Source organism: Stigmatopora argus, chromosome 18 (assembly GCF_051989625.1).
Source record: "Stigmatopora argus isolate UIUO_Sarg chromosome 18, RoL_Sarg_1.0, whole genome shotgun sequence".
In the NCBI taxonomy this organism is placed as follows: domain Eukaryota; kingdom Metazoa; phylum Chordata; class Actinopteri; order Syngnathiformes; family Syngnathidae; genus Stigmatopora; species Stigmatopora argus.
The window spans coordinates 14860625-14887282 of NC_135404.1; the positions used below are offsets into that span (position 1 = coordinate 14860625).

At 41.7% G+C, this 26658-nt stretch overlaps 1 protein-coding gene across 1 annotated transcript in view; it reads left to right on the forward strand.

Moving 5' to 3' along the window:
• The window catches only part of LOC144092723 (transformation/transcription domain-associated protein), a 79524-nt gene that overhangs the window by 33276 nt on the left and 19590 nt on the right, over positions 1–26658 (forward strand). Inside the window, exons 41-62 of the mRNA XM_077625771.1 lie at positions 1113–1271; positions 1365–1499; positions 2475–2585; positions 2988–3134; positions 5629–5842; positions 5931–6059; positions 7557–7706; positions 8841–9037; positions 9124–9245; positions 12122–12335; positions 12414–12593; positions 13508–13654; positions 13744–13863; positions 15970–16257; positions 16341–16478; positions 17546–17658; positions 18022–18157; positions 21118–21309; positions 22719–22914; positions 23924–24042; positions 24161–24307; positions 25814–25914. Of these exons, the coding sequence (XP_077481897.1) occupies positions 1113–1271; positions 1365–1499; positions 2475–2585; positions 2988–3134; positions 5629–5842; positions 5931–6059; positions 7557–7706; positions 8841–9037; positions 9124–9245; positions 12122–12335; positions 12414–12593; positions 13508–13654; positions 13744–13863; positions 15970–16257; positions 16341–16478; positions 17546–17658; positions 18022–18157; positions 21118–21309; positions 22719–22914; positions 23924–24042; positions 24161–24307; positions 25814–25914 (3455 nt within the window). The remainder of the gene's footprint in view (positions 1–1112; positions 1272–1364; positions 1500–2474; positions 2586–2987; positions 3135–5628; positions 5843–5930; positions 6060–7556; positions 7707–8840; positions 9038–9123; positions 9246–12121; positions 12336–12413; positions 12594–13507; positions 13655–13743; positions 13864–15969; positions 16258–16340; positions 16479–17545; positions 17659–18021; positions 18158–21117; positions 21310–22718; positions 22915–23923; positions 24043–24160; positions 24308–25813; positions 25915–26658) is intronic.

The following is a 26658-nucleotide window of genomic DNA, read 5'->3' on the forward strand; positions in this document are numbered from 1 at the left end:
CATCTCTCGCCCTCGGTCTGCATTGCGTGCTCCACAGTTTGCCTTGTGAGGAAGTTAAGCGAGCTTCCTGCGTGACGCTTTAGTCTTCTGCCGCGTCCTTGAAACTAAGTGCGAGAGACTTGCGACGGGAGTCTCGCCGGCGTTATGTAACTCGCCGTAACGCGCTTGGAAAATTTCAACAACAAAACAAAAATTAAATTTTTAAATTAGTTTGGAAATGTGCAGAATGCCCATTCACACTTGATTGAATTGAATTGAATGCTTTTATTGTCATTATACAAGTATAAGGACATTCAAAGGTTTTTTTGTTTATGGGTCTTAAATGGAACTGAAATATTTTACGGCACAGGTGTCAAAGTGGCGGCCCGGGGGCCAAATCTGGCCCGCCTCATCATTTTGTGTGGCCCGGGATAGTCAATCATGAGTGCCAAATTTCTGTTTTAGGATCAAATTAAAATGAAGAGTATAGATGTATATTATATTTCCTGATTTTCCCCCTTTTAAATCGATAATTGCTAGTTTTTTAATCCATTTTTTTCTGTGTTTTTAGTTCGAAAATCATTTTGTAAAATCTAGAAATATATTAAAAAAACTCAAATAAACATTGTTTTAGATCTATAAAAAAACCTGAATATTCAGGGATTTTAATACAGTTCTTTTAATCCATTTATATATAAAAATCTAATATATATTATATCTAATATGGTCCGGCCCACGTTAAATCGAGTTGACGTTAAAGCGGCCCGCGAACCACCCCGACCGAGTCTGACACCCTTGTTTTACGGTAAGCAGAACTGAATAAAAATTGGCATGAGTAAACATCATTTGACACTTGAGCAGATTTGTTAATATAACGTTAATTTCCATCCAGTTTTTTAAATATTTAAGTAAGCCTAGCATTGTATATTTTTTTCATATTCAACTGCTTTTTAATGAAATCGGGTTTTTTATTGAATAAATATATTCCCCCTGATTATAGCTTGCCCTACTATTTTCCCCATTAACCACCAACATTTATTTACCTCATATCCATGGAATTAATTCCCAAGGAAAGTTTGCAACTCCCCAGATTTTGCATCTAAAATGTCCTTTATTTTTTTTTGCTAATTCAGGTATACTATCCAGTGCGCCACCATTTGGTGCAGCACATGATCAGCGCAATGCAGCGTCTGGGTTTCACCCCCACCGTGACCATCGAGCATCGGAAACTGGCCGTGGACTTGGCCGAGGTGGTCATCAAATGGGAGCTGCAAAGAATCAAAGACCAATTGGTGCGTTCACAGAGCAGAATCAAAACAGAACCGAAAGCTTTTTCCCCACTTCTTGTTCCGTGAACCATAATCCATACCCATCTCCTCTTCCAGCCCGAGTCCGAGACGGAAGGAGGTTCCAGCGGCGAGGGAACGAGTGGCGCCGTTAAAGTAGGACTTTCCGCAGATGGCGCCACACCCGGGCAAGATGCGAAAAGATTTCGTACAGCAGCCGGAACAGCCTCCACTGTGAGCTCATTTCACGTTATTCCACTTATTGTTGCCGCCTACAAATTTAGCAGACACGGTTTTACAGCTAGGGCCATTTCTGGTATTTACCGGATTTTTTGGACTATGAAAAAAAGGGTTTTAAATTTTCATGAATCAAGAACAACTATATGTTTAAGGAGGAATAGTAAAATGGAGAACAACAAGCTAAATAGGCCTCTGTTATTATATGTTTTTAAGATAATTATAGCCTAAATAAAGAGCACATGTGTCAAAGTGGCGGCCCGGGGGCCAAATCTGGCCTGCCACATCATTTTGTGTGGCCCGGGAAAGTAAATCATGAGTGCCGACTTTCTGTTTTAGGATCCAATTAAAATGAAGAGTATAGATGTATATTAAATTTCCTGATTTTCCCCCTTTTAAATCAATAATTGTCATTTTTTAATCCATTTTTTCTGTGTTTTTAGTTCAAAAATCATTTTGTAAAATCTAAAAATATATTAAAAAAGCCAAAATAAACATTGTTTTAGATCTATAAAAATGGAATATTCAGGGATTTTACTCCAGTTCTTTTAATCCATTTATATAAAAAAAATCTAAATATTATATCTAAAATGGTCCGGCCCACGTGAAATCAAGTTGACGTTAAAGCGGCCCGCGAACCAAACCGAGTCTGACACCCCTGGCCTAAATAAACAACATAAGTCTGTCAGTGGTCAGAGATAAAAAAAAAAAAATTGAAGACACAGCCAAACGATGGGAAAAAAAGTGAGACTTATAGTCTGGAAAATACGGTGCATATAAACTTCTCAGAAGAAAACAATGTCCTCTACTAATGTAAACATATTTTCCATTTGCTACAGTTTATTTGTGTGCCAATGGACCTGAGGCGCCTGGAAATTGATACTTATAACAATTTAATCTTCATTTTTTGGGGGCTATTCCGCCCAGTCCTCTAGTTTGAAAAGACATCTTATTGTTTTCATTTTTTTATAGGTGTTTGGCCGCACTCCGTCCATGCCAGGCACGGAAACAATGCTCACCAAACCCGTCGACAAGCAACATACGGACACCGTGGTCAATTTCCTCATCCGGATTGCGTGCCAGGTAACACCGCCTCCACGTCGGGCTAATAAAAACGATCTTTTTATACAAGCGACAGCCCGCACGATCATTTATCGCGCCGAATCTGTTCATTGTTTGGCGCTCAACTACAGAGGATTGTGTTATTAAATTGAACCCCGTAGTAAAAAGGTGACCATCATTAACCGGGAATGCACGAGGCTGCCAGGGTTTCATTGTCAGCCTGCCTTCAGCCTTGAACCGGCGAAATGTGGAATGACATTCCTCGTCACATAAATGAAAGGCTCCCCAATCCCGACATTCTTCCCTCTCGAATCTCCTTGACCCGAGCGCCGTCCCCCGCGATATCGGGAGATGAAGACTCTGTCAGCGGGGATGAAACGTGTCCGAGACCTCGCGACGTAACCCTCCCTCCCCCATTTTCAGGTGAACGACAGCACCAATGTCGCCGGGTCTCCGGGGGAGCTACTTTCCCGACGCTGCGTTAGCCTGATGAAGACCGTCCTCAGGCCCGATATGTGGCCTCGCGCCGAACTCAAGCTACAGTGGTTCGACAGGCTGCTCATGACCGTGGTGAGAAGCCGGATTCTGTACTTTGACGATAATTAGTCGCCCGCAATGGCCCGTTTCCTCCACGCGCAACTATTAACTTAAATGTTGCAAAGAGTCGGGGTACCGTGTCGTTTCCATTAGGGCCTGATTATATGTTGTACATATTTTCTTGTTAGACTAGGTTAGGTTAGAACTTTATTTCATCCCGTATTCGGGAAATTTCTTGGTTGCAGTAGCAGACACAGACACAGAAGACATTGTAGACTTAGCTAAAAAACTGGAGCCACACACAGGAAGTCCACAAGGTGGGGAACTTCTGCAGAGTGAGACTGAGGTTACCCCACAGTCCCTCAGTAGTCTAGAGCACATGTGTCAAAGTGGCGGCCCGGGGGCCAAATCTGGCCCGCCGCATCATTTTTTGTGGACAGGAAAGTAAATTATGAGTGCCGACTTTTACCATTTTACAAAATGGTTTTTGAAATAAAAACACAGAAAAAAATGATTAAAAAATTACAATTATTGATTTAAAACGGGGAAAATCAGGAAATTTAATATACATCTATACTCTTCATTTTAATTGGATCCTAAAACAGAAAGTCGGCACTCATGATTTACTTTCCCGGGCCACACAAAATGATGCGGCGGGCCAGATTTGGCCCCCGGGCCGCCACTTTGACACATGTGCCGTACACCATTTGAAATGATCCAAAAACGTATAAAACACTTATAGGTTGAAGTACTCCCTTGATATTTGAATAAGGCTGAATACCTGATTTTTCTTATAAATAGAGTTGGAAAAAAATATTAGCCTAATTACTTCATAATATGCTTGTATCTATTATGGCTGTAAGCCCAAAAAACACTTTATTAATCCAGCGAAGGAAATTTGAAGGTCCCTGCAAATACATTTCAAAATAAACACTCTTATCAATAATTTCTTCCAATCAAATCCCCGCCAAAGTTTCCCGGTCAAAGCGAAGGGCTTCTTCATCCGTATGCAAATGCCTCAGTGCTTTCTTATCCGTTTACCACGCGGCCTGGCAACAACCGCCTTAATGACAAAATAATGACCGCGGCGAGATAAGTCAAGTCTGACCGTGTCAACCCGCCACTTGTTTTTCACCACCTTACCTCTTTGTCTCCAACCGTGTCCTTACTTTCTCCCTCGTCGGCCATTGCGTCTTTTCACACAAGCTTTTCTTCCCGGTCCCTGGTCACTTCCTCCCACGGTCATCTCGGCTTGGGTTTTTCACTTTGTCTCCCCTATCTGTAGCTCTCCCTGGTCTCCGCCCATCGCTCTGGTCTGATTCTCAGCCGGAGACGAGACAAGGTTATCGGCGTACGCCGGCGTCAGCCCGTATTTTCTTTGTACTCCTCCGGGGGTCTCGGTTCTGACAATCTATACATGTCAAGAACATCCTCCAATTTTTATGCAGATGGTCTGACAAGCAAAGGTCCGTGTAGGTCTTCCTCAGACGACACACCATTTTGTTTCTCCGGCAGTGTGTCCGACAGGTTAATGAGCAATGCCCTCCATCAGATTAGCTTTTACTATCTCTCGGTATGGGACAGAAATTGGCTAATATGAAAGCCCCTGAGGGAAGAGCCATGTCTGCAATTACAAATGCACACGTCTAGAAATATTTGTATTTTTTTTTTGGCACGTCGTACAGAATCGATACCGGCCTAATTTCTACCTAAAGTCCCAATCAGAAGTCAAGATTAGGGCCATCAAATCAAATCAAATCAAATCAAATCAAATCAAAAGGACCCGTTTCAGATGATTGGCCTTGTGCACTCATTATTATTTTGACCAAATTGGTTTTGTGCAAATCACTGTGGCTTGTTTATTTTCGGGAATTGACACCCGGATGTCACATTATTGATTGGACCAGACTTTTTTTCCTTGTGTTTAAGAGGATAATTAGAGATACTGAAGTACTTGTTGATCCGTTTCTTTGCTGTCTGTCATCCAATTTTGGAAATGTTTTCGTTATATTAGGGAAAATGGATGTTGTATTTTCTACTCATCTTTTGGTCGCCGGTCTTTTGGTCGCAGTCTTTTGGTTGCCCTGACCGCGACAACGGACAACCAAAAGACCGAGGACAAAACAAGGTAAAACAACTCGGTCTACGCATCAATAAAAGCCAACAATGGCCATGAGCAGTTTGAGTGTATAAGAGTTTGTATGTACATGCGTTGTCCCTTTAAGAAGCGACGTCAGTTCAGTCAGGGTCTTAACAAGTTCTCCTACAAAAAACAATAAAAGTCCAGGAAATTTGGAGCTTTTCTTTAGCCTAATAATTACTAGGGCATTAAGTATGACTAAATAGTCATTCGCAGTTTGTATTTAGGGAATTTGAGCAATGATTTAAATGGTAATTATCAATAACCTTCCGGGCGACCAAAGGATCGGCGACCAATCGACCGTGTACCCCTAAAAACACAAGTGCTTTCAGAGATCAAAGCCTTTTCCAGTTTTTCTGACCGCTCGCTCTGTCTTTTCATTTCCAGGAGCAGCCGGCTCAAGCAAACATCTCCAACATCTGCACCGGATTGGAGATCCTCTGCTTCCTGTTGACGGTGCTCCAGTCACCCGCTATCCTGGCCCACTTCAAGCCCCTCCAGAGGGGCATCGCCGCCTGCATGACCTGCGGCAACACCAAAGTCCTGCGCGCCGTTCACTCTCTCCTCTCTCGCCTGATGAGCATCTTTCCCACCGAGCCGAGCAAGTCACCGACACTTTGCATTTTGGACTGAAACTAAGCCAAAACGCGGACAAAATGTGGAAAATTTTGACTTCTCTCTCACTCCAGGCACATCCAACGTGGCATCCAAGTACGAGGAGCTGGAATGTTTATACGCAGCCGTGGGCAAGGTCATCTACGAGGGACTTACCAACTACGAAAAAGCCACCAGCAACACCAACCCCACACAGCTCTTTGGTAAGACAAACTGATTCTATGTGTGTGTTCGTGATAGCCACATTAATTTTTTCTCTATTTTTCTCCTGCGAAATAAAACAACTTCACAGTCGGTGGTCGTAAAAATGCATAATTAGGAAGAAAGCCAAGAATCCACTCGTTTGGGAAGCATTACTCTTCTTGTGGCTTTCAGTACAGCAAAATGACTCTCAGGGATTTATTTTTATTTATTTTTTTTTCCGCCACAAAACAGTATCATCTCTTGAATCCCATGTCAACCATTTTGGTATGACTTATCACATGTTGAAGTTGAGTATTCCGTGCATCTAATTCCAACATATCAACAAGGCCTGGCTCTATAGGTGACTGTGTATTTCCCTTCAAAAATAGTGCTAAATTAGCCAAAGCACCTTCTGTCTTTTTGTATGGATTGGCACAATTTCTATCGCAAAGCTCCTCCTCCACTGTAAGATTTTGTACAAAAAATTCCAATGCCTGGCTCTAGAGGTGACTGTGTAGTTCCCTTTCAAAAGAGTGCTAAATTAGCCAAAGCAGCTTCATACCTGGATCCCAATACCAATTACTATCCGTGAACTCCCTTCTCTGAACCTCTTGGCCAATCATCTTGAAGCCTGGCTGTTAAACGAACAAAATTGTAATCCCAACGCCATCTAAAACTGCGCTACGTGTGTTTGCGTGTGTCGAGTACGTGTCATCGTTTACCTTCAATTTGACTTAAGATGGAAATTAGCCCTCGGCTACAATCTTACATATTTCTATGTATATCTTCATTAATATGTGCTGTCCCTTTTTAAATAAATCAAACTCGTCATGGATTTCTAACGTTTTTTTTGTTTGGGTAGGACAAGGGTGTCAGACTCGGGTTGGTTCGCGGGCCGCTTTAACGTCAACTTGATTTCACGTGAACCGGACCATTTTAGATATAATATTTAGATTTTTTTTTTTTAATAAATGGATTAAAAGAACTGGATTAAAAGCCCTGAATATTCAGTTTTTTCATAGATCTAAAACAATGTTTATTTTAGGTTTTTTATATATAGTTTTACATTTTACAAAATGTTTTTTGAACTAAAAACACCGAAGCTTTTTATTATATATTTTTAGATTTTTCCCTTCTCTATATTAGCATATTCCTACGCACTATTTTGTTTGCGCCAAGTTTTCCGAGTACCGAGGCCAAAAAGCTGTAAGCTCTGTGGCACTAGCATTTTTCGGGGGGTCAATAAAAAGCCTTTGGTCTTTTTTTTATGTGAGGAGCTTGTGTAGTAATGCATCTGTTTGGCCGGAGAGGCTGACATTCGAACACTGGCTCAAGGGTGCCGTAGCAACAAAGCCAGAGTTAGTATCCTTCCCCGTGCCTTCCCCATCCTTACTCAATGCCACCGTAGAACTGTTGTTAGATACCCTCTCGCCATAAAAAAGTAGGCAGAGTATAAAAAAAGATCCTTTTGTGTCTACGCCTAGTACGCTATTGATGGGATTTTGTTTTTCTCCCAGGTACGCTGATGATTCTCAAGTCAGCCTGCAGTTACAACGCCAGTTACATCGATCGCCTCATCTCCGTGTTTATGCGCTCTCTGCAAAAGATGGTGCGCGAACACCTGAGTCCTCAGCAAACCAACCCGACGGTCACCGAGACCAGCACCGGTAATTGCACAACTTTAACAATGTCAGGGTACATTTTTCGAAGAGAGGACAATGTTCACCTTCAAATAAACGTGAAGAAATATTTCATGAAGGAGTTGTTTTAGATCTATTAAAAAACGGAATACTTGGAGATTTTGATCCATTTCTTTTAATCCGATTAAAAAATATATACACAGTATTTTCACGACTATAAGGCGCACCCTCAATGAATGACACATTTTATTCTTTTTTCCATATATAAAGTGTTTACTTGCTCAAACTCATGCTCATGTCTGCCAATGTCCACTTAAAAAAATCCTGAATGCTTTTAATTTGTCACTTTTGACTTTAATTTGAACAAACTGGGTCATATTTTCAATTCTATTGGTAGTGGATATATAACTAACTTGCTGCTAGTACTTAAATTATTGATTGGCTGATTATTTCAGCAAGTGCACGTTGATTTCCAATTTGAAACCAATAGGAGAGAGATGCTTTTTGACGGGGAAACCCAAGGGTGTCAAACTCGGGTTGGTTTGCAGGCCACATTAACGTCAACTCGATTTCATGTGGGCCAGACCATTAATAATTAATGTACCTAAATTTTCTCCAAAATAGACAGGGCGCCTTATAATCCAGTGTGCTTTATATATGGAAAAAAAGTGTCATTCATTGAGGGTGCGCCTTATAATGTGGTGCGCCTTATAGTCGTGAAAATTCGGTCAATATTTTTTAATCGGATTAAAAGAAATTGATCAAAAAAGTATTCAATTTTTTAATATATCTAAAACAATGTTAATTTTACTTCTTTTAATCATTTGTTTTTCATTTCAAAAGGAAACCAAATATATTTTGAATTGTATGTTCAATAATAAAGTGGAAAACAGAAAATACTTATTTTTTGATTTTACAAAATGCTTTTTCAACTAAAACCCTCCAAAAATGGATTAAGAAAATTGCAATTATAGATTTAAAAAGGGTCAAATGAGGAAATATAATATACATGGATAATATTCATTTGAATTTGATCCTAAAACAGAAAGTCGGCACACATGATTTACCTTCTCGGGCTGCAGAAAGTAATACGCCGGGCCAGATTTGGCCCCCGGGCCCTTACTTTAACACCTGTGCTAACGTTTTCTTGATCCACCCTAGTCACGAGCGAGCTGGTCATGTTGAGCCTGGACTTGGTGAAGACACGCCTCTCCGTCATGAGCTTGGAGATGAGAAAAAACTTCATTCAAGTCATTCTCACGTCGCTCATCGAGAAATCGCCCGACCCGAAAATTCTCCGCGCCGTCGTCAAGATTGTGGAAGAGTGGGTGAAGACTAATTCTATGGCTGCCAATCAAGTGAGTGACATTCGAGAGTTCAGTCCGTCCTCCCGTCAAAAAGAAATAAAAGGACTAAAGCGTGCCTCTCTTTCCCATTCTTCTAGATGCCAAATATTCGTGAGAAATCCATCTTATTGGTAAAGATGATGACCTGCATTGAGAAACGGTTCCCCGATGAACTTGAGTTAAACGCCCAGTTCCTGGACCTCGTTAATTACGTCTACAGGTAATTACATCGATTCATCATATAGCAAAGTGGCCGTGTCACCGACTCCCAGCTGCCCTTGCATCCGTCTCAATATATGTTGTGAAGGTCAAACAAAAAAATTGAGAATGATCGGAGAAGCTAGCGGACCTTAAATTAATCCACAATGGATGCAAGTAATAGTTTAATGCACAATTTTCCATTTTCCGTAATTTCTCACATATTAGCCGCCTTCGATATAAGCCGCACCCTTAAAATGGTTGGATTTGACAATTTGTCTTGTTTAAGACGCCCCCTGATTCACAATTTTCAACTCCATATTCATAATAGGGAGTACAAATGTGTTACTTTGAAGGGAAATTCTTAAGAAAAATCGTTGCACTTTCTCAGATATTGTATCAATCGATTGCTGGATTGCACATTACTATTGGGTGCACATAGACTAATTCAAAAAGTAAGTCATGTGAGCAGTACAACCAGGAAGTGTATCCGAAGCGGTCTAGTTTGTTATCCAAAGGTAAGATGGCGGCGCCCTGAGCGAGCAATGGCAGGCACAAGTAAGTGAGGTTTTTTTTACAGTTTATGCAAGATATGTTTTTTCTTGAATTTCATTCATAGACGTCAAAATTAATTTTGCTAGGCGTTTTATTATTGTCGAGGCAATCCAGCTTTGACAATCTGTTTATTGGATTGGATTGGATTGGATTGGATAACTTTATTCATCCCGTATTCAGGAAATGTCATTGTGGCAGTAGCAAGAGGGTGATTAGACAGAACAACAAAGCAAAAGCACAAAGTACAAAGCAAATCAAAGTAAATGGGATCATTGAGAATCACCAAATCAAATCATTAAGAGCAGCAAAAAAAAGAACAGCAGCAAAAACACAAAATGAGCAAGAGTGGACGGAGCTACCGCCGCCGGCTGCCACTTGAACGGCGCCATCTTGGTTGCGGTAGCTAAAACGGATACAGACTCAAAAAGACGTTGTAAAGTTGGCTTTAATCTATTTTGAAATAAATGACCGTATCGGCCACATTGTCTTGCGTAATGGCGTTTTTCCTTTGCCGTCTTGCAGTTTTGTGCATGTCAAGTCTAATTTGTGCCTATATAAGCCGTACCCTCAATTCAGTCATCATTATTTTTAGATACAAATACGGCTTATATGCGAGAAAATACGGTAATTAAAGTTGGAATCACGGAGAAGCCAATTTTGATGGATTAAAAATACGATATCATTGTCTTTTACCGGCCCGTTTGGGTGTCAGAACTCGCCATCTCCCGGCAGGACGTCTCGTAGTTCGGCGCTTGACGGCAATTCGTCAAGCCACGGTTCTCTTTTGGCCGTGACTTCCCCACATTATACTTTTAATCAGGCAAATGTATCCTCTTTCTCTCCACCCATCTGCTCTTCCTGTCAGGAGTTTTAAAAGCAGTAGTTAAGCCGTGATGGACAGCGAGTAATGATATTGGAATAATAAAGCAGCTGTGCCCGAACAATGTATGATCAGGAGAGTGCTGCCAATAGAAGTCATGTCCAGCTGTTGTGGCCTTGTCTTTTTTTTGTTCCATTTTTCTCACTCAAATGTCTCGGTTGGGTGAATCGTACCCTCGAGAGACAGTCAATTCAGCACAATATCAGAGGTTTTATATTCAGAGATGAATGCAGTCGTACAATCTAGAGGTCTTTTATGAAGATTCCTTTGCTTCTGAGTTTCGATTCAGTATCCACATGTACATTTTTTACATTGGCCTATTGATAAGCACATTTTAGTGGTCATGAAATTTCAATCTAGGCTCATCTTGCTTGCCTTTTGTCCTTGGCAAAAAACATTTTCAAGTATGGCAGACTCCAGCGCTGTACATGTTTGTCAATTTTATAAGATGATCGAATGATTGAGCAGAGAATTTATTTACTTCAATAAGTACCGTATTTTTTCGCCGTATTTGTCGCTCAAAAAATGATGACTGAATCAAGGGTATGTTATATGCGCATAAATTAGACTTGACATGCATGAAACTGCAAGGTGACAAAGACGAAATGCCATAACGCACATGTGTCAAAGTGGCGGCCCGGGGGCCAAATCTGGCCCGCCGCATCATTTTTTTGCGGCCCGGGAAAGTAAATCATGAGTGCCGACTTTCTGTTTTGGGATCAAATTAAAATGAAGAGTATAGATGTATATTAAATTTCCTGATTTTCCCCCTTTTGAATCAATAATTTTCAATTTTTAATCCATTTTTTCTGTGTTTTTAGTTCAAAAATCATTTTGTAAAATCTAAAAATAGATTTAAAAAAGCTAAAATAAACATTGTTTTAGATCTTTAAAAAACTGAATATACAGGTCTTTTAATCCAGTTCTTTTAATCCATTCATAAAAATATATATCAAAATGTTATATCTAAAATGGTCCGTCCCACATGAAATCAAGTGGACGTTAATGCGACCCGCGAACCAACCCGAGTCTGACACCCCTGTCATAACGCAAGACAATGCCGCCGATACGGTCATTTATTGCAAAATAGAGAAAAGATAAACAGTTAAAATGCTAAACAAAATTGATTTTGATGTCTATGAATGAAATTCAAGAAAAGCATCTTGCATAAAATGTGAAAAAAAATCACTTACGCTTGCCTGCCATCTTACCTAGGGATGTTTATTTCCACGTCTATGAATGAAATTCAAGGAAAAAAATTATCTTGCATGAAACGTGAAAAAACTCACTTACTTGTAAGGCAATTTTAAGGGTATGGCTTATACGCGGGTGCGGCTTATATGCGAGAAAACACGGTATTTGCCGTATTCGTAAAAGATGGCAATCTACCAACCGCCCTAGTAACTCATTTGGCATTTGGAGATCAAATCCAGCTTGAATATTTTTCCCATGTGGTCGCCTAGGGACGAAAGTCTCTCCGGAAGCGACATCACGTCAAAGCTCGAGCCGGCGTTTCTCTCCGGACTTCGTTGCACTCAGCCGCTGATCCGGGCCAAGTTCTTTGAGGTCTTTGACGGCTCCATGAAGCGGCGCGTCTACGAAAGGCTCCTCTACATCTGCTGTTCCCAGAACTGGGAGGCCAAAGGTAGCCATTTCTGGATCAAGCAGTGCATCGAGGTAAGCCAATTAGACGGGGCGTCGCCCACTCCAATCCCGGCTCCTTTTTGATACACTTGATACCCACCTGCTCATTAGCTGCTGCTGGCAGTGTGCGAGCGCAACACCATCATCGGCACCAGTTGCCAGGGATCCATGCTCCCGTCCATCACCAACGTCATCAACCTCGCCGACAGCCACGACCGCGCCGCTTTCGCCATGGCGACCCACGTCAAGCAGGAACCCCGTGAGAGGGAGACCAGCGAGACCAAGGAGGAGGTAGCGTCCCATCGTATCGTGTCAAGTGCCAATTTGCACAAAATCCCTATAGGACACGTGTCAAAGTGGCGGCCCGGGGGCCAAATCTGGCCCGCCGCATCATTTTGTGTGGCTCGGGAAAGTCAATCATGGGTGCCGACTTTCTGTTTTTTAGGATGAAATTCAAATGAAGATTGTAGATTATTTCCTGCATTTCCTCATTTTAAATCAATAATTTCACAAATTTGTACTAATTTGAATGTCCAAAAATGATCTATCGATAAGCACGATCGAGAAAGCTGTCAATTTATTAATCGATTAATTTTGGCAGCCTAGTTGGAAGACATAACGGCCCTCCGGATGTAATCGAAACTACCATGTGACCCGACACAAAAAATGAGTTTGACACCCCTGCTTTAGGAAATCGTTACTTCCCTTCACATCGCCTTCTCTCGCACATTGCCGTCGTGACCGGACGTTTGGTCGACTGGACGTTTGGTCGACTGGACGTTTGGTAGAACGGACGTTTGGTCGACCGGACGTTTGGTAGAACGGACGTTTGGTCGACCGGACGTTTGGTAGAACGGACGTTTGGTCGACTGGACGTTTGGTAGAACGGACGTTTGGTAGAACGGACGTTTGGTCGAATGGACGTTTGGTAGAACGGACGTTTGGTCGCCGGGTTCGCTCGCTGTCAAATTATGACAGAGTTTACTGTTGATATTTTGATATTAGATATTTAGATATTAAACTCTCTCTCTCATGATTATAATTTTGAGAGCTGGTTTCAACAGTAACAACCCGGCGACCAAACGTCCGTTCTACCAAACGTCCGTTCTACCAAACGTCCGGTCGACCAAACGTCCGTTCTACCAAACGTCCGTTCTACCAAACGTTCGAGTACCCAACGCCATTTCCAATTCCTCCCCCGCCAGGACGTGGAGATCGACATCGAATTAGCACCAGGTGACCAAAGCGCTATTCCCAAGACCAAAGACCAGTCGGAAAGGGACGCCGGGAACCAGTTGCACATGCTTACCAACCGCCACGACAAGTTCCTGGACTCTCTCCGGGAGGTCAAGGTAAGGCCCGCCTCGAATCGTAACTCCAGTTCCAAAAATACGCCGGTAGAATCCGAAATACCTTTTTAAACGCCGTCGTCCTTCCTTAGACCGGGGCGCTGCTGAATGCTCTGGTCCAGCTGTGTCACATCTCCACTCCTCTGGCCGAGAGATCTTGGGTGCAACTCTTCCCTCGCCTGTGGAAGATTCTTTCCGACAGGCAGCAGCATGTGAGTACATTAGCGTGAACGTCTCCTAGCTCGGCGACGGGGACTCGGGAGGCGTCGTAATTACCCAAAACCAAATTGTCTACGAGTACCAAAACGGTAGAGCGGCACGCGCAAAAGCCCGAAACGGTCACACGCGTGCGACCTTCGTCTTTGCTGTCTCATCGCACGCGATTGTACTTAATGAGGTGCATTTATGCTAAAAATGGAAATGAGAAGCAGAGGAAGAAAGCTTTAATGAGCTGAACTAATAACCAAATGAATATGGAGGATTTGAGTGGGGTTGCTAGGCCTGATTTTAAGTGATTGAGCTCTTTAGTATCTGAGAGATGCAGTCATTAGGATTAGAAACCCACCCCACGCGACCCCCCTGACAGACTGGCAAGTCACACGTGTTTATTGGAATGGACGTAATCGCGAGATGGGTGGCAGTTTATGCTGAAAGCAGTGGCGCTCCATCTCTGCTTTTAGCGGCTCTTTCGCTAGACAGAATCTGCTGATCAATTGCTCTTCGTAATTACGAGATTCGTTAAAGTGACCGTCAAGGCAATAAATATTCAACGCCGTCAGTCGGCGCCGCCATTTCCAGTCGGCGCCAATGCGGCGTTTATTTCCGTGCCTTGTTGGACATTTGTCTTCAGTAAATCTGCTTACTGAAGATTGGATCATTGCTAGTATGAAACCATATTTTTTTCACATTGAACCATTTACTCCAATAAAAAATAGACATTTTCAAAAAGTCAAGAAAATTGCAAACAAGATGGCTCTTAATTAGATTGGGTGATTTTTTTGCAATCAATTTATATATGTTAAAAAAAGGACTAAATAATCTCAGTTTTAGGTAAAATGCACACACAAAAAAGGTCACGAGGGCCTTTTCACAGTGTCATCGCAGACCATTTTAAAGAATTAAAAATGAAATGCAAGTAATACTACAAGTAACATTTCTAAAGGCACCTAGGTTATGAGAGGGAACAGAAAATTTGATTAAAAAACGTTTTAAACTGAGGCATGTCTTCACATTTCAATGTTTCAAACAAAATAGCGAAACACTCTTTCCTACATAGATTGGAAATTATGAAGCTTGACTACTGCCGTCTAGTGTTCGAGCTAAAAAATGCAACCGAGTGTAAATTGGATTTAAGATTAATTTGCATACCTGTCGATTTATACGTTTTCCCGTAATTTATGTTTTTTGATCATTTCAAATTTGTATAATCTGTAAAATCGTAATTTGTAAAATCATATAACAACTTTTTCACATAATATTTTTTTCAAATAAGTTTTTTGTAAAACTGATCTGGTTTACTCATTTTGGCTCTAATCCGGAATGTCTCGGACACTGCTAGCGGACCAAAACATTATCTTCGACTGCTAATATTATTATGCTTTAAGCTTTCCCCTTTCACTATATAAATATAGCGGGTCAGCAAGCAATGTCAACCTATCAGCGTCATACAGCGACCAATGTTCCCTCTAAGCTTCGCGCATGCGCAATTGCGCACTAGCCTCGTCTTCTTTGCGCACAGCAAATCATATGGAGCGCACAAAATAAAATCCCAAATTTTTATTTTTTTTAGCTGTGAGGCCGACGCGCGAACCACTCATCCGCCGGGCCACCCCATTCATAGATATTAATCATTACATTTTATTATAACTAAATCATTTATGTGTAGTAGACATGCACCTGCTTATGGCAGGTGTGATACTGGTGTGTGCCCATAGCGAGCAATGATGATGTTGCTCACAGCGGTACTCAGTGTGCTCAGGGAGGTTGTCTTTCTGCCCAGACAAACAAAAAATTAGAGGGAACATTGACAGCAACATCTACAAAATCTCTCATTTAGTCCATACAAAAGGCCCACCGACTGATTTAAGTGAGTAAATATCGGCCGCGTTGCATTTGTACGGTTTATTATCACTTAATAAGGGGAATCGCAATCATTAATAAGCGGAGCAATTGGCCGAGGTTGCATTTGTGGAACGCAATCACTGATTATTTTCGTCATTTGAATAATGAAAACCGGCCAGCGTGGTTTAGAGCGAAAGTCTTCATTTTATTCATGCTGTATTACGGCACCCTGAAGTGAAATCTGCTTACCACCGCAGGCGTTATCCGGCGAAATGAGTCCTTTCCTGTGCAGCGGAAGCCACCAAGCTCAGCGAGATTGTCAGCCCAGCGCCCTCAACTGCTTCGTGGAAGCCATGTCCCAATGCGTGCCCCCCATCCCCATCCGCCCCTGCGTGCTCAAGTACTTGGGCAAAACCCACAACCTGTGGTTACGATCCACGCTCATGTTGGAGCAGCAGGCCTTCGAAAAGGGTCTCAGCCTTCACAGCAAACCCAGGCAGAGTACGGAAGTCTACGAGCAGGAGAGCATCACACCACCGCAACAGGTGAACTGGTTCCGGGTTGCTTTTCTTTTCAGGATCTTTCCATCTCGTGCACTCAAGTATTCCGTCGTATTTTTTTTTTTAAGGAGATCTTGGATTCCCTAGCTGAGCTCTACTCTCTGCTCCAAGAGGAGGACATGTGGGCGGGCCTGTGGCAAAAGAGATGCAAGTTCCCTGAAACGGCTACTGCCATTGCCTATGAGCAACATGGCTTCTTTGAACAGGTGAAGTCTTGGATCTCAACCTCCTTCAATAACCGTATTTTCTCGCAGATAAGCCGTATTGGTGAATGAATCAAGGGTGCGGCTTATATGCGCACAAGTTAGACTTGACATGGACGAAACGCCACAACACATGACAATGTCGGCCATTGATTTCAAAATAGAAAAATGATAAACAGGCAAAACGCTAAACAAAATTCATTTTGACGTCTGAATGAAATTCAAGGAAAAAATAAACTGTATCTTGCATAAAACATGAAAAAATTCACTTACTTGTGCCTGCCATTGATCGCTCAGGGCGCCACCATCTTACCTAGGGATGACAAACTAGACCGCTACGCACACACTTCCTGGTTGTACTGCTCATGTGACTTCCTTTTTGAATTTGTCTACATCACATGTGTCAAAGTGGCGGCCCGTGGGCCAAATCTGACCCGCCGCATCTTTTTGTGTGGCCAGGGAAAGTAAATCATGAGTGCCGACTTTCTGTTTTAGGATCAAATTAAAATGAACAGTATAGATTTATATTATTTCTGATTTTCCCCTTTTAAATCAATCATTGTAATTTTTAATCCATTTTTTCTGTGTTTTTAGTTCAAAAATCATTTTGTTTTAGATCTATAAAAACTGAATATTCATGGCTTTTAATCCAGTTCTTTTAATCCATTTATATATAAAAAAAATCTAAATATTATATCTAAAATGGTCCGGCCCACGTGAAATCAAGTTGACGTTAAAGCGGCCCGCGAACCAACCCGAGTCTGACACCCTTGGTTTACATGCACCCAATAGAAATGTGAAATTTAGCAATAGATTTATACAGTATCTCAGAAATACCACATGCAATTATTTTTCTTAAGATTTTCCCTTCAAAGTCACACATTTTTACTCCCTATTAAAACCATGGATATGGAAGTGAAAATTGTCAATCAGGGGGCGGCTTATATGAGAGAAATTGTAAAATTCAACCATTTTAAGGCCATTTCAAGGGTAAGGCTTATATGCGAGAAAATACGGTACCTCAAGGTCTTTTTATTTTTGAAGCTCCGCTGAAATATCTGCTTCTTCAGGCTCAGGAAAGCTACGAGAAGGCAATGGAGAAGGCTCGAAAAGAGCACGAGAGGAGCACCGTTTCACCCGCTGTATTTCCAGAGTACCAGCTGTGGGAAGACCACTGGATACGGTAGGAATTGGTCCAAATCAAATGCGGTTTAGGGATTTTCACGTGGTTTTGAGTCCCAAGTCACCAGACCGGAATAAACTCAACTAAATCTGGTCACTCCGAATAATGAAAGTGTGGATTCCAGTTATAACCAAGCTTTTAATTTGGTATATTTTCATACAGCATGGAGTGTTTGTAGATTAATAGCGGCGAAATGTCAGTTTTTACGATCCATCTTCGCTTAAATCGTCAATTAGTTTGACACAGTCTACTTCTTCCTGTTCAACCGAGGGATTTCCCCCCCCTTTTTTATAGTAATTAACATTTTATTCGCATTGCGAGGCACAAACTGTTTAAAGTCAACATGTTCTTTGTTGTGTGCAGATGTTCCAAGGAATTGAACCAGTGGGAACCTTTGACAGAATACGGCCAATCTAAAAACCATTCCAACCCGTATTTAGTGTTGGAATGCGCTTGGAGGGTTTCCAATTGGGCTGCCATGAAAGAAGCTCTGGTGCAGGTGAGGACTAACACACAATTTAGTCTGCACACCCTCACAAAAGCGGCGCATTTAAGATCTCGAGGTACAATCGAGAGCAGTGTTTCACAACCTTTTTGGCTATGCGCCACACTTTTGCATTGAAAAAATCTCAAGGGAAAATCTTTTCATTTAAAACTATGTCGCCTATTTTGACAATAGTTATTCTCATCCAAGTTTTATTAGCAGGAATCACATAAACCTACAAAATGATTCCAAAATCGAATTTTTCACACCAAAAAGTTGATGTCTGCGGACCCTGAACAACTTAGAAAATAAGTCACGTCATGTTTTTAATCGCATCATTTTATGACTTTTCTGCAATTTGTATTTAAATCTCCTAATATTACGTTTAAAAAAAGACTGTCGGCAAAAGTTGATGCTCTAGAAACCAAACAAGTTCCATGTTAGAGAAAAATAAGCGACTATTTCACCATTTGAATCTTGCAATTGTATAATGTTTCATTTAACGTTCATCCTATTTAGATTTTTCCCTTGTAAAATTTCATACAAATTTTTCTCTCTGAATATTACACGCTGCTCTAGACAAACCCAAAAACAACATCACAGACCGCTTGGGAACCCATCGAAAGACAGACTTGTCTCCGCCTAGAACACGTGTTAAAGTGGCGGCCCGCCACATCATTTTGTGTGGCCCGGGAAAGTCAATCATGAGTGCCAAATTTCTGTTTTAGGATCAATTTAAAATGAAGAGTATAGATGTATATTGAATTTCCTGATTTTTCCCCCTTTTAAATCAATGATTGTCATTTTTTAATCCATTTTTTTCTGTGTTTTTAGTTCAAAAATCATTTTGTAAAATCTAAAAATATTGAAAAAAAGCTAAAATAAACATTGTTTTAGATCTATAAAAAACGGAATATTCAGGGCTTTTAATCCAGATCTTTTCATCCATTTAAAAAAAAAAAAACTAAATATTATTTCTAAAATGGTCCGGCCCAGGTGAAATCAAATTGACGTTAAAGCGGCCCGCGAACCAACCCGAGTCTGACACCCCTGCCTAGAACGTAGCACAACGTTTTCTATCTCGCCGAAATCTCGGCAAGCCACTCGCTATTAGACCGTCCCGTCGCTCAACGGCCGAATCGTAGAATCAGTCATAAAGAAACGTGGGCTCGCCCATTTGTCGGCCGGGTGTCTGCTAAGAGGAAGCGTGGACGGATTGAAAGTGTGCGATAGTCGCTGACACTTAACAAATAATCCCGCTTTGCTCTTTCAAGGAGACTTGGAAGCAATCCATTGAGCTGATGTGTCCTAAGGTGACACCTAATTAAATTGTCTGGACGGCAACAGCGAGTGCACTCCATCACCTCCTCCCTTCCTCCGTCACCCAATTTTAACGTTGACTTTTCATCTTTGCTCGTCCGTCTCCTTCCTTTTGGCCTCGTCCCGCTCTCTCGGCCACTAATATTTACGACTTCTGGGCACGTGAATAATTACCCTGGCATCTGCCGCCGGCTGATTTGCTTAATGGCGGCAGGCGAGAGAGAAGAGAGTCGGGCTTTCCTTGCTAGCTCCAGACGCCCAATCCCCCCCCCCCCAAAAAAAACGCCCCGGCTTTCAATTAAAGCCGGCTCTCGATAAGGCCGTCCCCGTCTCCGGGACATTCATCAAGCGTCGCTCGCCCCCCGATAACTATGCTCTGACCAATCGCTGTAATTGTCTTAGGAGACCAGGCAAAGGCGCACCCTAGCGCCCCCTTTCGTACTCCGTCTTTTTGCATATTCCAAATTTGCTTTTCAATTCAACACGGAAAAGTTTGACTTTTGTTTCGGAGTCATCGACGAAGCATTTTAATTACGAGCCGAGCACCGAAACCTGTCAGCTTGATTCGTTTTAAGTTGAAAATTTCCCCAGGCAACATCGGACAAAATTAATTCAAAGCCAAATTATTGTTTCGGAACAAACAGCCGGACACCGATCTTTTCCCATTTGTACATATAAAGCCGAGTGTGATATTTGGATGGAAACGGCAAATAACCAATATTCAAATACTTTTCCCAAAGAGTTATATTCTCACTAGCTTTTCGAATTCAACTATAATAATGTTTTTCGGACATTAGCCAAAGTGTACACGATGAAGAAGAAAATATAATGATATTTTTGGATCAGAAGCCAAGAAGAAACATATGTTAAAGTAACAATAATATAATGGAGAACAGCTGGCATCTGTGAACTTAACATTTTTTTGGCACGGCAACGCGCTCATAACATAAACAAATTGAAATTATCTTGGATTATGATGCAGACACACTCAAAAATACATTTAATTTAACTTTACACTCGACTTAATTCTAATTTTGTTTTAAATTTTGATACCTTTCTCCTCCCGGGTTGGCTCTATTGGCCCCGCCTCCACCCTGACTTTCAGATGCAACCTATCGAGGGTTGTTTGCTTTTGTATTCCCTTCAAAATATTCTGAAAATGATACACAAACGTCCTCACAATAGGATAACGCACAACCACTTGCCAACGAGAAGTAGTATATACTCCTCTCGTATTAGCGAACAAGCTCCGCCATTCGCACTGACTAACGGGGGAAAAAAACACTGAAAAAAATTTAATGCTCCGCCCAGTGCTCGTAGAGAGACATTACACGAGGGAGTTGCGACTAGAAAGACCGTGGCCATGATATTCTTATGAGCAGCATCTCGCGTCCGCTGTCTGCTCGTATCAAGATAAATATTTGCCCAAAATTTTACTCGTATCTCAAATTGCTCGTATGTCGGGGCACCACTGTACCTCAATAAAAATCAACGGGAAGGGAAGCCAGATGTTTTTTTTTTCCAGAACATTTACAAATGTAAATTCACAAGTCAGCTAAAAGAAACTAGAAAAGATGGTGTATTGTTTAACCGTCTGCCGCCAACGATATTCAACCGCGAGCTCATTTAAATTCTCTTTCCATATTCCCGAACAGGTGGAGATGAGTTGTCCCAAGGAGATGGCCTCCAAGGTCAACATGCACCGTGGCTACCTGGCCATTTGCCACCCGGAGGAACAGCAGCTCAACTATATCGAGAGACTGGTCGAAATGGCGTCCAGTCTGGCCATTCGAGAGTGGCGACGATTGCCTCACATCGTCTCGCACGTACACACGCCGCTCTTGCAGGTACGTCACGCAAACCGCCGTGTTTTCGGGCGTGTGCGGTCGATTGGTCGCCGGTCTTTTGGTCGCCGTCTTTTGGTCGCCCCGACCGCGACAACGGGCGACCAAAAGACCGGGCGACCAAAAGACCGGGCGACCAAAAGACCGGGCGACCAAAAGACCGGGCGACCAAAAGACCGGGCGACCAAAAGACCGGGCGACCAAAAGACCGGGCGACCAAAAGACCGGGCGACCAAAAGACCGGGCGACCAATCGACCGGCGACCAATCGACCGTGTACTGTTTTCGGGTTATGACGCGCAAATGCCGATGCGTTTTAGAAGCCAGCGAGAATCCGTTTTTTTTTTAAGCCTCTTTAGTTTCTCCACGAGAGATTTAAAATAGACAGGACAAAAGAGGAAAAGGGAGGGTGACGGAGTTTAAGGACGAAACACCGAGAAGAGAAGAGTTAGCTTAGCAGTAATTACTTTCCCTGCCGTAAGATAGTGTTTGATTAAATACCTGCGGCTGAATTACATTGACGTGATGAATGGGATCGTCCCAAAGAAGGTCAGAAACGGGCCATCGACTGATATGAACTGATCATTGGGAATAAATATTGGAAGACTCATTGTCATTTGCTTGTCTTTTGGAAAATTGGCGAGGTGGGCTTCGCCCCCGTGGCGCGTTCGCCACAAAATTGGAATGCAAATTAGCCGACTGCTTTCTTTGTTCTTCGCGCACGCCAAGGTGGGCGCAAATGTGGGTGTTCTGGCATATGTGAGGTCTATTTATTATCCGGGGAAAAGGAAAACAAGTCGTTTAGTATTCCTAGCCGAGCGGTTTTAACGGCCAGATGGAAATTTCAAACTTGGTGCGACATTCAGAAGCAGAAAAATCCAAATATCAAATTCAGATTCGCCCCGCGGCGTCTGACAATCAATGGATGATCACCGAGTCCATCGCCTGGGAGAGCCGGCGTTAATATTGATTGAGGAGTTACTATAATGGGATGATTGATTATATGTTCATGAAGCGGCTTTAGGCCAATCAATGCGGCTTCTTTCCACAAAATGTGTTGGAATAGCTTGCTTATCAATTTTACTTTAGCCTCCAGCTACCCTTCTTTTTTTTTTTACGTCGTCATAATGGCAAAAGAGTTTCAGGAAAAATATCAATAGTTCAAAACAAAATGTATTTTTGGGGGTTTCAAGCGTTCTAGATCACAGCTCACTTCCTTATTTTTTTTTTAATGCATTTCTATTACTCGTCTTGACAAGGATTTTGTCATTTACATTTTGATGGGGAAAAATATGGCCTTGTTTTTGCCTTTTTTTTTTTTTGCTTTTTCGGTTTTGTTCAGTATTTACGTTAAATGGAGACATGGAGAATAGACAATATATTTTTGGACTGAAACTGGAATTCTCTCCTTAGGCGGCACAGCAGATCATCGAGTTGCAAGAAGCCGCTCAAATTAACGCGGGATTGCAGACGGCCAACCTCGGACGCAACACCAGCCTGCACGACATGAAAACGGTGGTGAAAACGTGGAGGAACCGACTTCCCATTGTGTCTGATGACCTGTCGCACTGGAGTAGCATTTTCATGTGGCGCCAACATCATTACCAAGGTATGACCATCAACCCTAATCAGTCACACTTAATCACTTTGCCATTGGGGCGGTATTTCTGGACTACAAATTGCACTTTTTCGACTAGTATCCGGCCAATTGCTCCCCTTATTAGTGATTGTAATACCCCTTATTAAGCAATTAAAAAAACGTACAAATGCAACGCGGCACAAATTTACTCACATAGGGCGCACGTATAAGTCAGAAATTTTCTACAAAGTGGACGGCTATAGGGAAATATGTAGTGCGGATGGGTGAAAAGGGAAAGCGTGCGCGCATATCATGCTTAAAGCATGACAATAGCAGTCGGCGATGACGTTATCGTCTGCTAACAGTGACCGAGACGTTCCGGATTAGAGCCGAGATGGGTTTTACAAAAAACGTACTTTAAAAAATCCCGTCCAAAAGTTTTTATACGGCGTACACAATTTAAAATGATCAAAAAACGCATTCAATACGGAAAAAACGAAAAACTTTGGTTTACAGATGCCTATTTAGCCTGTTGTTATCCATTTTACTATTGTTAATTCAACATGTTTTTTCTTGGTATCCGATAAAATATAAAAAAATATTGCCCAAAATACTTCAATACGACTTGTTTATATGCAGTAGATGTATTTCCCTCTTATTGTGTATTTTTTGGCTGGTGCGACGAATAGTCTGTACATTCGTGTTAGTATACCTGGTATATTGAAAAGAATGTTTTTTGTGTAAAACTATACACTGCTTCATTTTTATAGCTATTATTTTGCCAATTTTTGGCCCAACTAATGTGAGTTGTAGACACGGTGATCTCCGAGACATTTTCATTTCAATCCACTTTACTTCTACATGACAGCCTTGAAACGTCTGTTGTGCTCTGAAATTGATTTTTTTTTTTTAAATCCATCACTATTGGCTGTTCAATATGTTCGCGTACCCAGAGTTTTTCTCTCTTCTCAATGATAGTAACAATATGATAAATAGAGGTGCCATTCAAACCACTGTTTTCTTCTCTCTACGTCTGTAGCCATAGTGACGGCGTATGAAACGAATACCCAGCATGATCCAAACAACAATAACGCCATGTTGGGAGTTCACGCCTCGGCGTCTGCCATCATTCAGTATGGCAAGATTGGGCGCAAGCAAGTGAGTTTTTAAAAACAATTCCATGGTCTTAACCATCTTCAGAGCTTTCTTGATTTTTTTGGTTAGTACAAAGACTATTGTGTGTAGATATTTAGTGTCCTCTTGTTCCCCCGTACAGGGCTTGGTGAACGTAGCACTGGATATTTTGAGTCGTATCCACACCATCCCAACAGTTCCAATTGTTGACTGCTTCCAGAAGATTAGGCAGCAGGTTAAATGTTATTTGCAGCTGGCTGGCGTCATGGGAAAGAACGAATGCATGCAGGTGAGAATTTGGAATACCGTATTTTCTTGCATATACGCCATATAAAAAAATGATGACTGAATCGAGGGTACGGCTTATACGCGCACAAATTGGACTTGACATACACCATAACGCAAGACAATGCGGCCAAAGCGGTCGTTTATTTCAAAATAGAGAAAAGATAAACAGATAAAATGCCTAACAAAATTTATTTTGATGTCTATGAATGAAATTCAAGAAATAAATAAAGCGTATCTTGTATAAAACGCGAAAAAACTCACTTAAGTGCTCGCTCAGGACGCCGCCATCTTACCTTGGGATGACAAACTAGACCGCTACAGGCACACTTCCCGGTTGTACTGCTCACATGACCTCCTTTTTGAATTTGTCTGCGTGCAGGCAACACCCTTTTGGAATGTCGAATTATAAATCCATTGATACAGTATCTCAGAAATACCACGTGCAATGATTTTTATTAGGATTTTCCCTTCAAAATAACACATCCCTATTAAAACCATGAATATGGAGGTGAAAATTGTGAATCAGGGGGCGGCTTATATGAGAGAAATTGTAAAATTCAATCATTTTAAGGCAATTTTAAGGGTGCGGCTTATACGTAGAGGCGGCTAATATGCCAGAAAATATGAAGTGTGTGTCAACGGTATGCTGTAAATGTATTTTTCAGCCTTGATATATTTTGTACTGCCTCTCCATTTATCTGTTCTAACGGCGTTCTCTGGGAATCCAAACTCCAAGCCATGCTTGGTTTAACCTTTGAATTTATTCTATATTATTGGAAAGGAAAGATGGCTTTATCATCTCACAATGAGAAGGTCAATTGACGGGAACAGAAATACGCACGGAGCGGCTCGGCAAACAATTTGCAGCAGCTGTCTCGTGAAATATTTTATGGAAACAACACGCGGACGTTACGTGTCATCAAAACGCATCGAGTCGTCCCCTTTCATTTTGATTATTCAAATTGAATCCTATTTAGGCCTGCGTCGCCATTGTTCCGACATTTCCGAAATGTACTGCCACTTTCCTTATTAATAAACACACAACTGAAATAGTTTTTTTAACATCTCTTTTGATATAGAATTTTTTTTGCAGCCTTCTAGCCAGAATTTGTCTCAGAATATTTCAATAAAAAGATGTTGAAATGCGATTTTGGTTGCATGTTTTGGAAACCAATTTTATGGCATTTAAATCCACTGAGTTTTATGATTAATGCGATTAATACTAGAGGTGCTTGAGCACACCAAAAGCTATTAGAAAGCCGCCTCTCCCTTTCTCCAAATCTCTTCTGTTCAGCGGCTACACATCGTTTGTCACAGCGGCGCATTGGGGACGACCAATCAGAGGCTCAGCGTAGCGCACTTTACTTCCCTCCGCGCGTACTTCCTTAACATCCTAATAATCATTCGTTATTATGCGACTGTCCCTCCGCGGATTCTTTCTGACGCTTTGCACGAATGAGATTTTTATTTGCGAAACGGCAATCCTCTCTCGTCTGCTGTCCGTCAGGGTTTGGAGGTGATTGAGTCCACCAACCTCAAGTACTTCACCAAGGAGATGACGGCAGAGTTCTACGCCCTGAAGGGGATGTTCCTGGCTCAGATCAATAAGTATGATTGATGGATTGATTGAATGCTTTTATTTTGAGATTTCAAGCTGTCACCACAAAGCGAACAAACAACAGCAAACAAACAGACAAATAAATCATCATAGATAAGTCATAAATAAATAATAGTAGTCCAAGTGTTCCGTCTTCAAGTCCAGGATGAGTTCCATGGTCTTGAAGACGTTCAGCGCCAAGTTGTTGAAAGTCACTGAGTCTTTGGACTCAACAACAACAAACAAACAAACACATAGATAATCAATATATAGTCATGATTAATAAATAATCAGTAAATAGTAATAGATAAATAAGTGGTAGAAGTAGTGGTCAACATGGGAAAGTGATACAAAGTGACTAACCTGGCTACTAGCAATAAGTCTTGATTAGGTCCTAGGTGCAGAACTTGAGTTGAGTATGGTGACTGCTCTTGGGAAGAAACTGTCCTTGAGTCTCCTTGTCTTGGCTGTTATGGTTCTGTAGCTCCTTCCAGAGGGCAGCAGGTGTATGGAAGTGGTGGAAACCGGGATGCGTATTGTCTTTTATAAGGCTCTCCGCCCTTCTAAGGCATCGTGATTCGTAGATGCTGTACAGTTTGTGGATTTTTTACACCCGTGGAGTCCAACTTTTCGCTTCTGTTTGTGACTGTTCATCAGGTCTGTTTGCTAAGGATGTGCCCGATCAGAAATTGAATGAAATCGGATTTTCAGGGTATCGGATCTAGACGGGGTATGGTCTGATTCTCCAAAATCGG